This window comes from Neofelis nebulosa, chromosome 5 (genome assembly GCF_028018385.1).
Source record: "Neofelis nebulosa isolate mNeoNeb1 chromosome 5, mNeoNeb1.pri, whole genome shotgun sequence".
NCBI classification, from domain to species: domain Eukaryota; kingdom Metazoa; phylum Chordata; class Mammalia; order Carnivora; family Felidae; genus Neofelis; species Neofelis nebulosa.
Genome location: NC_080786.1, coordinates 75,188,577 through 75,202,804, shown reverse-complemented (window position 1 = coordinate 75,202,804; position 14,228 = coordinate 75,188,577). Strand labels below are relative to the sequence as shown.

Here is a 14,228-nt window from a genome sequence, read left to right as displayed (position 1 = left end):
TTATAAAGAGGCCATAGGAGTTGTGTGTACATGGAGGTTCTCGTATAAAAGAATCCAAATTAGGGTGAATTATTTCAACAATTGTGAACAATAAAAATGAGTGCTATTGTTTAATTTGTTGGGGAAGAAAAGGAAATAAAGTCAGTAAGCATAAAGCACCTTTTCTCAGGGAAGACCTGAAGATATTTAAGAAACCATAAGCTACATTTATTATTTACTCCAATTTCATATGTTAGTAAAAATAGACAATGCAGGAACTATAGGGAAGGGGAAGAATCAGAAGCCTATAGGGTTGGAAAATGTTAAGTAGAATCCAAGAATCTCTGACCACCAGACTTTTTGTTTCTTCTTTTTTGGTTGTGCTATTTATTTAATCCAGACTCCAAGCACATCCTTCCAGGAGGCTGCCCCCCTTGTGTTTAGGCAGATCACCAACAGCATAGGTACTAGGAAGCCAGCACAATTCCATTTTACAATTATCCTGGGATTTTGTTGTTGTTTTTCCTTACTGTTGCCTTGTTTGTGTATTTAATGAAGGGCTTTTCCTGAAACAATATGCATGTTAACAGTCAAGGCAGTGGAGGAAGCAGGGTAGAAACAGGCTGCCAGACTTCCTCAGTTTGGGTAAACAGAAGCTGGTCAGACTTCTGCTTCTAAACACCAAGAGTATGAGCAGAATCTATACTCATATAGATTGTGAACAACATGAGTAGGAAGGAAGAGGATTTATGAACTAAATCCCGAAATGCTAGACTTAAAATTCAATTCAAGACCAATAAATGCAATTGGCATTTGACAAGGTAGGTAATAAAACCAGGGAAATCATCATTTCAAAATATGTAAGAAAACTAGTAGGAAAAGAAGATAGGTTAGGGAAAAAAGTTTAGGGGTGCCTGGGTGGCTCAGTTGGTTAAGCGTCTGAATTTGGCTCAGGTCATGATCTCAACAGTTTGTGAGTTTGAGCCCCGCATCGGGCTCTCTGCTCTCAGCACAGAGCCTGCTTCAGATCCTCTGCCCCCCTCTCTCTTTGCCCTTTCCATGCTGGTTCTCTTTCTCTCAAAATAAATAAGTAAACTTAAAAAAAAAAAAGGTTTAGATTCATGTCTGTGTGATCCATGGTTTATTAGAAGGGGGACACAGAGGTTGACTTACGTCAAGAACAATCATTTCTTCATGTGTTTTGTGACCACTGTCCAGGAGAAATGACCAAGATGGATAGCATCTGACTCTAGTGACAATTCTGACATCCTTTTGACCTTAGGCCTAGACCTCAAAGATAGAATGAAACCACAGTGCAAATTGTAACATTGTGATAAATGCCCTTCTTTGCCCTCAAGGGTAAATGCTCACAGACAAAAAAAAAAAAAAGCTATAAACCAAAACTGCTTATGATGCCACTAGAGTCACTGATACTCACTACAACAAAATCATGCAACAAAATCATGATATGAATTTATCATCATCAGAAAACTCATTTCCAAAAAAGGCATTTCATCTTCTCTGGTGGGGTGATCCTTACTTTACCTCTTAAAAGGAACTAAGTTAAACTTGACAAGCTGGCTGAGGCTCTCAGGGCCATCTGGCAGCTGTGCGGCCATGTGCTAGACTTGTTAATGTGGTCTAGGAAAGCCTGTCAGTGGAGGAGATTCGCTGTGGTTGCTGGCAGTGGTGATGAGGCTAGTTCAGGTTTTTTACGTCACCAGCTGGAAGCTGAAAGCATGACTCACTGGAGCTACTTTTATATCACAGCCTCTTTGGAGCTAGAAAGAAGTCAAAGGCTGATGAAAATTCCGTTTTCATGAATGTAAATGCTCAGGATAAAGGCAGAGAGCTACTGGCTGTGAGCACTAACAAACAATGCTCCTAGACACCTGTTAAGGGGGCTTAAAGTAGCAGAGGCCTTTTTTTTTTAACTTTTAAAAAGTTTATTTATATATTTTGAGGGAGAGAGAGCATGGGCAGGGGAGGGGCAGAGAGAACGGGAGAGAGTGAGAGAGAGAATCCCAAGCAGGCTCTGTACTATCCATCTCATGAGTTGTGAGATCATGACCTGGGCTGAAATCAAGAGTCAGGCACTTAACCAACTGAGCCACACAGGTGCCCCTAGTAGCAGAGGTGCTTTTAGGCTTGCAAGCAAACAGCCTCCTTCATAAAATTAAAGAAAAAAAAAAGCCAAGGCTGTAAGTTACAGAATGGAGAGATGAGGGAAGGGTTGCTAACACATTGTACTGGGTGCTGTATGTACCCGGTTTCATTATAAATTCTCAGTATCTTGAGGAAGATGATGAGGAAGGTGATGTTTCCCTTGTTTTATCCATGATGCTGTGGAGACTCTGAGAGGTTGAGTTTCCATAACGGTCACACAACCAGTAAATGGTGGAACTGGGTTTTGAAACATGCAGTTTATTTAATCTAACAGTCACTAACATCTAACTTCAGTCTATTTATTTATAACCTGTTAGCTACTTAGTTTACCTAACTACCAGTTTACTTAATCTCTCATATTCTAAATTTCCTCTTCTGCAAAATGGGGATAAAATAATCTCACAGATGGTTGATTAAAGGAGAAATATATGACTTCAATAATAATAATAATAATAATAACAATAATAATAATAATAAGGGGTGCTTGGGTGGCTCAGTCGGTTGGGTGTCCACCTTTGGCTCAGGTCATCGTCTCATGGTTCATGGGTTTGAGCCCTATGTTCGGGGTTCGTGAGTTTGGGCTGTCAGCTCAGCCTGGAGCCTGCTTCAGATTCTGTGTCTCCCTCTCTGTCTGTTCCTCCCCCACTTGTTCTCTCTCTCTCTCAAAAATAAATAAATAAACATTTAAAAAATAGTGATAATAATGTCAACAAAATAAAAATAGAAAATTTTTAAAAATGAGAAATATATGGAAAGTAGTTATTAGCATTATGCCTGACATATAGCAGGGTCTCGGTAATTTTAGTTTCCCACTTAATGCCATGTTTATAAATAGCATATTCTGTGTAAAAGTTGAAAAGAAGCTGAAGGAAGGTCAGATTCAGGTGTTAAATGGGATAGCTTCTCCTAATCTTGAATGTATACCGTTTTGCTCAATGATAGCAGATCAGGCCCCAATTCTGTTCCTTGCTTTCTCACGCCCACAGTTGTCATTTACCTTTCTGATTCTCAACAGGAAAACTGTATGAACTTATAAGCTCATTTCAGTATTCATCCTCTATGATGTTCAAAGTCTAGTCATTCAGAGAATCCACCAAATCCTTGAGGCAGCCCCCAACCAAGCTTTCTGAAGAATTTCTAGAACCAAGGTTGTCAAAGTTTCCTATGTATTGCAGCCCTGAGAAGCTTATTAATAATGCAGATTCTCAAGCTCTACCCTCAGAGATTCTGATTCAGTAGGGCTAGAAAGAAAACAAAATGAAAAGTTTATTTATTTGTTTTGAGAGAGAGAGCGAGAGAGAATATGAGTGGGGGAGGGCCAGAAGAGAGGGAGAGAGAGAGTCCCAAGCAGGCTCTGTGCTGTCGGCACAAAGCCCAATGTGGGGCTCCATCCCACAAACCATGATATCATGATCTGAGATGAAATCAAGAGTTGGAAACTTAACCTACTGAGTGCCCCCAGGAATCTGAAGTTTTAACTTTTAAATTAAAAAAAAAATTTTAATTTGGTAACTAGAATGCAGGTGGTATAAAGATTGCATTTTTGGGTCACACTGGCTTAGAAGCTATATTTATAGGTCATGAAGACTTGGGTTAAAGGAGAACTCATTAAGGTGGATATGGATCTCTTAGGCTAATATCGAGTCCAATACTTAGTGAAGTGAAGGCATGATTATATTAATCTATGAGAATGTATTTTCACTGAGAGAGCTATATGACAAAGAAGATAATAACAGTGAAGGCCACTGTTGACTTTGCTCTTTGACAAATAAAAAACTGAGATGACTAAAATATTTGATTGGTCCAATCTGGGCATCCTATTCAACTTCATTTAATAGATCTCAAAGCAATTGCTATAGGTCGTATGGAAATAATTCTAACATTGGGGCCTAAACTTAAGGAACTTACAAGTTTCATGAAGGAAATAACGTATTTCTAGTAATTTATAATGTAGAGTAAAATGGCATACCTCCAGGACAAGGAATATAACATGTTAGATGGCAGAAGACATAACAGTTCATAATAAGGAGATTGGGGATATTTTTACAGAGGAGATGGCATTTGAATTTAACTTTGAAAAATAAATACAACTTTGAAAGGTGGATAAGATGGAGAAGGGAAGCAAAAATGGGGAAGGATATAAAGTCTCAGAAGTCTGAAGGGGCATAGGCTCTTCTGGGAGTGGTTTGAGAAAGATAGACAGGTAGACGAAAACAGGTGGTTGCTGAAGGCTTTGGTTAGGAGTTGTTGCCAGGAAGGGCACCTATGTATTAGATGACTCTGGTATGACAATGAAGAGTACACTGGAAGGCAGGCAGGCAGACCAGCTGCCAGCAGCTGTTACAGTCTAGATGAGACTCTAATGTTGAGAGCCTACTAATGACAGAGAAAGGGAGATGGGCAGAGCTTATATCTGTCAATCTAGATATTCTTCCCAGTGCCTAGAATACACTAGACTGTCAGAGAAAGTGTGATGGATGAAGGAGTAGATCAAAGCAGAGAAGAAAGAGAAGAGATTATTTAATAGACAGGGAAAAGAAAGAAGATATTGAAAATACTTTGGGGTTTCCATCTTGGATTCCTTATTGGATGAATTTGTTGACTAATATAGAGCACACAGAAGGAACAGTAGGAAGTGAGGACTTATGAAGGCTGAGTCCAACATCTGTAGGGTTTTATAGATCTGCAACAGCAACCCACGCCTTTTCTTTCTATTAGCTGTAGCCCATCCCCCTTCCCACCAATAAGGGTCAACCAACTGGCCTTAAAGTTATGTGGAAATTATTTGTGAACTAGGTTAGGGACCAAAGATTGGTCTAATAAAGCACTTTACAAACTTGTGGTTTTATTCGTGAGTTAAGATTTACAGACATATACAAATTAAGTTACCCTGACATTTATGCATTGAGGTTAAAATCACATGAAATCAAACAGCTTGAGGGGTGCCTGGGTGGCTCAGTCAGTTAAGCGCCCCACTCTTGATTTTGCCCAACTCTTGATTTCCACTCAGTTCATGATCTCACAGCTCATGAGATCAAGTCCCACGCTGGGCTCTGTGCTAACAGTGAAGAGCCTGCTTGGGATTCTTTCTCTTCATCTATGTCTGCCTCTCACCCATTCTCATGCACACGTATTCTCTCTCCCTCAAAATAAATAAACCTTAAAAAAAAAATAAAAAGAAACAGCTTGAAAAAATTCAGGATATATGGGCAACTTCTTTTCAAGGTCCTTGACACACTTATTTCCTTCACATTTTCTCGGTTTGGGAATGGAAGAAAGGTATCTTGCAACATGTTTCTCAATTTCTGGATATTTTAAACAGAACTACAGACTTGTAAATCATTGTTAAAACAATGTTACAGTTTTTTAAGAAGACACTCTTCCCATAAACAAAATATTATACACATTGTTTAGCTTTAGTCCATCCTTTAAAAACCAATTTAACCATTGAGAACATTGAACTAATTACTAACAAAACTACCTGGGAAATTCAAGATCTTAGATAAAAGAGATCCTGGAAAATTTTTGAAATAGGAGAAGTTTGCTTTTGGGACCCATTCCCCTATCTTTCTCTAATCACTTCCCATTTCCACAAAGCCTCAGGACTACTCATGCATGTCTCCTCAAGCCTGCCCTTCTCCAAAGGGCATTAGTCTATAAAATGTGCTAAAACCTTCCTCTCCTCTCCTCTCCCTCTTGGAAGCCTCCTCCCAATGTAGCTGATCTGGACTAGAGGCAGGAGAATATCTGAATGAGGTAGTTCATAGCAATGCATGGATGATGAGTGACTGACAGTTCCTTGACTCTTCTGGAAATACTTACCATTAAAAAAAAAAAAAAGACTGCCCTGACTGCCCTATTATCCAAAGGCAGTGAGTGGCTTCTTCAGGCAATGAAGAGTAGGAAGATGTGCTGGAAAAGGTCAGTGAGATAGAGCAAACAGGGCAGACAAGCCAGCTAGAAATCTGTTCCCAGGATAGATCTCTAAGTGGTTCCTGTTTTTCAAAAGTTCTTCCTATTCTCTATGTCAGAACCTACTGAATCTGGGGGAAAAAAAAAGACGGGTTCACCTTTTCCCCAGCAGTTCCAGCAATGGAGAGGAAAAGGCATAGCTATCCCTTCCGAAGGCTAACATTTTTCTCTCTGGGACTTTGTCTGTAAGACCACCCTGGACTGAGGCTGGAAGTTGAATGGCCTTTGGAGAGTTTTCCTTTTCCTTTTTTCCCCACTGTCCTCCCCTACAGCCCACCATTGTATCATTTTTCAATAATTCTTTTTTTTTAAATTTTTTTTAATGTTTATTTATTTTTGAGACAGAGAGAGACAGAGCATGAATGGGGGAGTGTCAGAGAGAGAGGGAGACACAGAATCTGAAGCAGGCTCCAGGCTCTGAGCTGTCAGCACAGAGCCTGACGCGGGGTTCGAACCCACCAACTGTGAGATCATGACCTGAGCCAAAGTGGGATGCTTAACTGACTGAGCCACCCAGGCGCCCTCTTTTTTTTTAATTTTTAAATGTTTATTTAATTTTGAGAGAGAGAGACAGAGCAGGAGTGGGGGAAGAGCAGAGAGAGAGGGAGATACAGAATTGGAAGCAGGCTCCAGGCTCTGAACTGTCAGCACAGAGCCCGATGCAGGGCTTGAACTCACGGACCATGAGATCATGACCTGAGCCAAAGTCGGACGCTTAACTGACTGAGCCACCCAGGCGCCCCCATTTTTCAATAATTCTTACTTGTCCTACCTCTTCATTGATTTTCTCTGGTTTTCATAATTAATTTGTAATGCTGTAAAATGTTTAAATACTTCTTGTAATGATCACTGTTTATGTTTAAACCAAGAGGGTGGTTCAGCCCCTTATCTGCCTTATTTTTTTCTCACACTGAAGTCAAGAAGCTTCTCTCTCTCTCTCTCTCTCTCTCTCTCTCTCTCTCTCTCTCTCTCTCTCTCTCTCTTTCATGTTGGGAGCCCAAGCAGGTCCAAACTCTTGACCCTGAGATCAAGACCAGAGCTGAGATCAAGAGTCAGATGCTTAACTGACTGAGCCACCAGAGTAGCTTCTCTTTTTAAGAAATGTGATAATATAAAAAACAATACTTTCACCTTGAGTTACCAGATAGCATCGCTTTTAAAAAGTTGGAACTGAAATTGCTTTCCAAAAATCTCTAAAATCATACAGTGAAATCATTTAACTTCAGGGAAAAACTAATCTGATTCAGTTCAGATTAGTTGCTATCTCTCCTTTGGGGAAGAAAAAATATATTTTAATAATCAATTGAAAATCAACTATTGATACTTTTTTAAAAATGTAGGGACTTTTAAAAAGTTGATTGATACTTTTAAAAAGATATATTCTCCAGAGAAATTTAAATAAAGTTTTTAAATAAAATTCTTTCAAGCTAGGCATTTAGCCTATTTTCCCAGTTTTGAAACACATCTTTTTTCAAAATATGGAGGAAACAAATCAATTAGATTACATGTTTGTTCAGAGGACACAGGAAGTCATCATTCAAGGTGCTCCTAAGAGCACCTGTATATGGGTTGGTGTCACTTTGAAAAGAGGAGAGACTGGAGTAGAAATGGGGGTACAGGGAGTGATGTTGTGTCCAGGGCAGTTGGCAACCTGCCTGCCTTCAGTGCCACACTTTTTCTTCAGAATAAAACGAACATAAATGGAGAGGGGCTTTTCCACCTGATTGGCTCTCTAATAGGGTCGTTAACGGGTCAATTCCCTTTTAAATCTCCAACTGGCTGAGAAAGTTACCCTCTTTGAGATACCCTAGGGGCAACTCCAAGTCAGGGTTGACTGAAGGGAAACAGGATAGGATTCCACAGGAACTTGTTACTTTGCTTTAAAAAAGCATCATTTTATAATCCAATGAGGTTCCTAAGGAATTTCTAACAAAAAATATAGCAGCAATGGGTGGGTTGGTCTGTGGTCAATTTTCTTGGTCCATTATTTAAAATAAAAGGAACAAAAGGACCAATATCTGGGGAAAAAAGCAAGCATTTATTTAAATATGTGGTCTTCCTTCTAGAGCTTTCAGGAAGCTTATGTTAATTTTTCTTCTCCAAAGTACTCTGGCTACAATTTAGCTTTCATCTCAAAATAGGAAGCAATAGCACCTATGTTGGTATTTGATATTATAAACAGAGGGATGTTTCATAGCCAATTTACACATCTCCCTCATTTTATACAGAAGAATATAGATGTCCAGGCAGCTTACGTGACTTGGCCAACACCTCCAACCTAGTGAGAAATATGGGGTCTGTATTACATGTGAGCAGGTAGGAACTGCCCAGGAATTACTGCAGGTCAGGTGTGCCTGGTGGTTTACATACATTACTTACTTATTTTAATCCCCACAAAGTACATCTTAAAGAGCCAACCATAAATGCCATTTATCAAGTCTTCTTTGTGCTAAGTACTTTAATTCCTTATCTCAAATCACCACAATGACCCTCTGATATAGATACAGTGAGCCCTCTTTTACAGAGAGAGAATTAAGGTGCAGAGAAGTCTTGCCCAAGGCCACTTTTAAATAAAAAGTAAATCAGGGATTCCCACCCAGTCTACCTCTCACATGAAGAATTTGTGTTCTTTTCACTCTGTGAGAGGTTTTTGAATTACAGGTCACAGTGGTGATAGTTGAACTCAATTTGGTGGGCTCACAAACATTTAAAAATAAATAAGAACAGAATACAGCAAGGATAGCCTAATATAAAAATAGAGTGTATCACATTGGTTATATGTATGTCTGGTGTGTGTGTGTGTGTGTGTGTGTGTGTGTGTGTGTGTGTGTGTGTGTTTCAACCATTACCAAGCAATTAACTAAATTCTGACACTATCTACCTAGACATAGCATCACATCCCACAAGTTAAGGGCTCAGTCCTATAACATTGCTCCCCCAGCCCCTTCAAAGGCCATTTGAAAAGTCCAGATTGCCATTGGTGCTTCTGACTGACCAGCTATAGATCAGTTTCCCATGACCCCCTCCTTGGGTTCAATTAATTTGCTAGAGTGACTCACAGAACTCAGAGAAACATTTTACTTAGTAGATTACCAGTTTATCTTAAAAGGATACAATTCAGGAATGGCCACATGGAAGAGGTGCATAGGGCAAGGTATAAGGAAGGGACATAGAGCTCTTATGCTCTCTGAGCAAGCCACTACCCACCCCCTATCTCCAAATGTCCACAGACCCAGAGGCTCTCTTTTTGGGCTTTTGTGGAGGCTTCATTACATAGGCATGATAGATTAAACCATTGGCCATCAGTAATTGAACTCAATCTCCAGCCCCCCTCCCCTTCCTGGAAGTGGTGGTGGTCAGGGGAACTGAAAGTTCCAACCCTCTGATTACGTAGTTGGTTCTCCTGGCAACCAGTCCCCATCCTTTGGTGCTTTCCAAAAGTCACCTTATTAACATAAACTCTAGTCTGGTTGAAAGGGGTTTGCTATGCATAACAAAAGACACCTTCATGGCTCCTGTCACTTAGGAAATTACAAGTTTTAGATTTATACCCAAAACAGGACAAGATCAAACACATATTTCTTATTATAAATCACAATATATGTGATTTATGTATGTATATTTTGATGTTTTTCTTGAGGGGCATGGTCAGACTTTGAAAGCTACTGCATCAGAACACAACTAATCTGTCTAAACCTTAGCAAAACTTTGGTATACAGTATAGTTAACTACCTCCCTGCAGGTTATTAAAGCAGTACCCAGATCTGCTGTGGATCCTTCCCATCACATTCTCAGTGGCAACAGTGTTATATTTCATCAAAGTTGATTGACAGAGGACTCTTTCTCTACCCTGACACCAGCTGTCTGAGTCTATAAATCAGTAGGACATCATCATTCATTGTAAAAGATGATAGTCCATACCTACACACCTTGGGTCATTGTTATTTTCTGTCGTTAGGTTGTCATGAAATAAAAGACCCTACAGTCTACCACACTTACAATAGACCGAAAGAGTTGGATAGAGCACAGTTCATTTTATAAACAGTAGCAAATATACAGTAAGAGGAAGTTCTGTTAGTAATGGTGGTTACTCTTTATGCAGGTCCTATATTACATGTTGAGGATCCAAAGACAAATAAGGCTAGAGCTCAAAGTCCAGCAGGTGCTTCAGGCACAGTAACGTCACAGGGGAGGAACAAGAAGCGGATGCAATGTAACATTAACCACCACAGTAATTAGTTCAACATTATATAGAAAATGTGAAGAAAGAGCTTTGGTAGTGTGGCAAAAATAACTAGATTGGTTTGAATCCAGGGACCGCTATTTACTTCTGTATATTGACTGAAATGAGAAATCTATACTAGTATCTGATCAAATATGTGTAATAGAGGGAACTAAAAATTTAGATTCTTAGTGAAATGATATCTTACTTTAAAGAAGATTCTATTATATATATATATTTTTTTCAACGTTTTTTTTTTTTATTTATTTTTGGGACAGAGAGAGACAGAGCATGAACGGGGGAGGGGCAGAGAGAGAGGGAGACACAGAATCAGAAACAGGCTCCAGGCTCCGAGCCATCAGCCCAGAGCCCGACGCGGGGCTCGAACTCACAGACGCGAGATCGTGACCTGGCTGAAGTCGGCCGCTTAACCGACTGCGCCACCCAGGCGCCCCTATTATATATTTTTTAATTGTTTAATGTTTATTTATTTTTGAGAGAGAAACACACAGAGTGTGAATGGGGGAAGGGACACAGAGAGAGGGAAACACAGAATCCGAAGCAGGCTCCAGGCTCTAAGCTGTCAGCACAGCTGTCAAAGTGGAGTCAGCTTGGGATTCTCTCTCTCTCTTTCTCTCTCTCTCTCTCTCTCTCCCTCTCTCTCTCTCTCTCTCTCTCTCTCTCTCTCTGCCCCTCCCCTGTTCTCTCTCTCTCTCTCTCTCTCTCTCTCTCTCTGCCCCTCCCCTGTTCTCTCTCTCTCTCTCTCTCTCTCAAACAAATAAATTAACTTAAAAAAAACAAAATATGAACTTAGAATTTAAGATTGCCCTTGTATTTTAGAGCTGAATGCAAAACTTGTATCCCAAATAGTCCATTATTTTTTAGCTTGCTTTCTGGAAAGATTTCTCCCAGATTTGGGAGGACATCTATGAAAAAGATCAAAGATCCATGCTTTTCTTTCATTCGTTCAGCATTTTTGAATTGCTGTTTCTGTGGATGGCATTGTGCATAATAATTTAAAAAAAAAAAAACCCACCTTGACTGCTTTCTGTTAATCCAGAGAGAGACCTCTCTTCTTGCATGGTGAACAACTAGCTGAGAGCCTATCACTCTCACCTGTTTATTAGACTTCTCATCTGTTCCTCAGTCTGGGGAAAACTGTTCATTTTCCAGCTCTAATTTACATAGAATCTTTATGTTTACTCATTAAATTTCTTGAACAATACTTTGGCAAGAGGGCCCTTTCAAAATCTTTCCCTTTTATGACAGTGTAAAATAATTCATTTAAACAGAACTTGGCAAGCAGGAAGAATTCAAATGCTGGCTAATTATCTACTTGTTTGTTATTAGTCAATACCTTTACGCTACACTGGTTGCTATCAGTATTATACAGATTTGCTTCCTTGTTAAAATGGCATTTTCTTGAAAGCAAAATGAGCAGTTTTGCCTCTTTTTGACAACTAAAGGCCTAATATTATTCTGAAAAAGAGCCACAGCCCTCTGTGGTGGATAGTGCCATGGGGTCCATGTTGTAGAGGAGGAAATCCAGCTAGAGAGGTTCAGTGAGCTTGCCCAGGGTCTCAGAGCTGACAGGTAGTGGAACACAGTTTCTGATCAGCAGCTGGCTTGGAGCCAGGTGACCAGTCTGCACACCTGAGGAACCACCTGCTTTATGACGCAGTGTGATAGACTGGACCTGCGATTACCAGCCTGTGAAAAGTGGACTCTGGGCTTACCTCATCTCTGTCTTTAAGCTCACTTTCTGGTCTTGGGTAGGTTGCAACTTCTCCAGATCTTGACTTCTTACCCCGAAAGGAAAAAAAAAAATGGAGATATTGAGGCAAATGATCTCTTTACTGTTCCCTTTAGCTCAAACTCTGAATCTTTATTGCAAGTCAACTGGGGGAGGGGAAGGAGTACAATATTAATGACCATACATTATTAAGGAAAAAGGATACTTGCTTTTGGGAAAGATATTTTTGGGGCACCTGGGTGGTTCAGCCAGTTAAGCATCTGACTTCAGCTCAGGTCATTATCTCACGGTCTGTGAGTTTGAGCCCCGCATCGGGATCTGTGCCAACAGCTCAGAGCCTGGAGCCTGCTTCAGATCATGTGTCTCCCTCTCTCTCTCTGCCCCTCCCCCACTGGCACCTGTCTCTCTCAAAAATAAAACAAAAACATAAAAAAATTTAATATATATTAAAAAAAAGAAAGATATTTTTGATGTTTCTAAAGAAAGCGTGAAAGGCAAACTATAACAGATCCACAGAGGGGTTGAGAAAAACCCAAGAAAGAAAAAGATGAGAGACTGGACATGGTGCCCATCTAGAAAACTCAAAACAAAAACAAACATAACAAATAAATTGGGGGAAAGAAAAACATAGAGCTCCCAAATAAGACAGACTATTTTACCAAAGTTTCTTTCACTTCAGAATGAAGAAATACTGGAAAGCAGTCACGATGGGGCAAACCCTGAGCCAGAGCAGCTTGACGGCCCTGCACATCTTTCCCCCTCCAGGTAAGATTCCAGATCCCTGGTAGGAGTCGTTTGAACCCCTAGAGGTGGTGGGGAAGGAGGGGAGGGTATCCTCTGTTTTAAATCTTGTCACTCATTTTTCCCAGATAAAATCACATATAGTTTTCTGTAACCTTCACGTGTATACTGAGAATAAACCCATGGATCTCATAAAAGCAACAAGCAAGAGCTGAAAATGATATAAACCAAGTTCCAAGGATACTCAGTATTTTAAAAGATGAATTATCAAGAAAATAGTAAATGTAAACTAATGTTGATATTGATTGACTTATTGGTTTCAAAGCATTTAAAGGCAATAGGTTCCCTGAACACACAATTTATACAAATTTAATGCTATGTTTGGACTACAGGAAAGTGTTCACATGTATGTGAATACTCAGCAGTTCAGAAAGCCTAAATTAGGGTGGTAAAGACCAAAAACATCAGGAGAAACTCATTTAAAAATATCTTTTTTTATACTCAAAATCCCATCATTAGCTCTATTCTCCCAATCATCACATTGTTTATCTCCACACCATTTGACTTACTGACTTATGAACCACTTTTATCCCTAGGGACTGTCATAATGCTTAGCTCTTAGCAAGCCTCCAAAATATGCCTGTAGAATAAATGAACCAATGTCTTTAGGAACTTGCTGCTTGATTAAAGCCCATATTAGTTTAATTAGACTACTTTATACTCTTTCACTTTAAGGTGTACTCAAGGAAACGTGGGCTTGTACTAATTGAAATGTTATCTCTGAGTTATGGTAAATGGCCCATGTCAGCATATCTGAAAGTATCTTTAGTTGGGTGGTCTCTGAAAAGCGCCAAGTATTGACAATGTGTTCTGTTGTCCTGAAGAGACAGTACCTCTCTTGGGACATTTCTATCACTACAACTCATGCCTACTTTTATGATTCTAATTTCCTTTTTCAAAAATTGTAATTTTACTCTTATAAGAATCTTAAATGGGTCCCTTAAAGTTAATTGATGAATTCTTGTATTACTTTATAGTAGACCATTAAATCATACATCTAATGGGAAATATAAAGGAAAAAAGTGACAGCATTTAATGAAACAAAAATATCTTTATGATTCTTGCAAAAGAACTTTGAGAAAATGAAAAATTAGCTAGCGGGTTAAGCAGGGTGATAGGAGAGTCTAACATTACACTAATGTTTTTGCTCTACTACCAGCTTTTTATAAATCTTTAAGATCACTACTCTTTGCTGCAAGAACTTAATCTCTGCATATTTCCTTATTCATTTCTGTTTTGTAGATTTGAGTTTTTATGCATAACTCATACAAATTTGTTGGGGTTAGATGATAGGTACAATGTGCCTGACACAGTAAGCACCCAGATTTTGTTGAA

General features: G+C 39.4%; 1 protein-coding gene across 3 annotated transcripts in view; it reads left to right on the top strand.

Annotated features, from left to right (window-relative positions):
• MCF2L2 (MCF.2 cell line derived transforming sequence-like 2) overlaps positions 1-14,228 on the top strand; it is a 293,647-nt gene that overhangs the window by 158,660 nt on the left and 120,759 nt on the right. For all 3 annotated transcript variants that reach the window (XR_009262037.1, XM_058730623.1, XM_058730622.1), the window contains one exon: positions 12,772-12,857. Coding sequence is in view for 2 of the 3 variants with exons in the window: in XM_058730623.1 (XP_058586606.1) it covers positions 12,772-12,857 (86 nt within the window). In the remaining variant the exon portion in view is untranslated. The remainder of the gene's footprint in view (positions 1-12,771; positions 12,858-14,228) is intronic.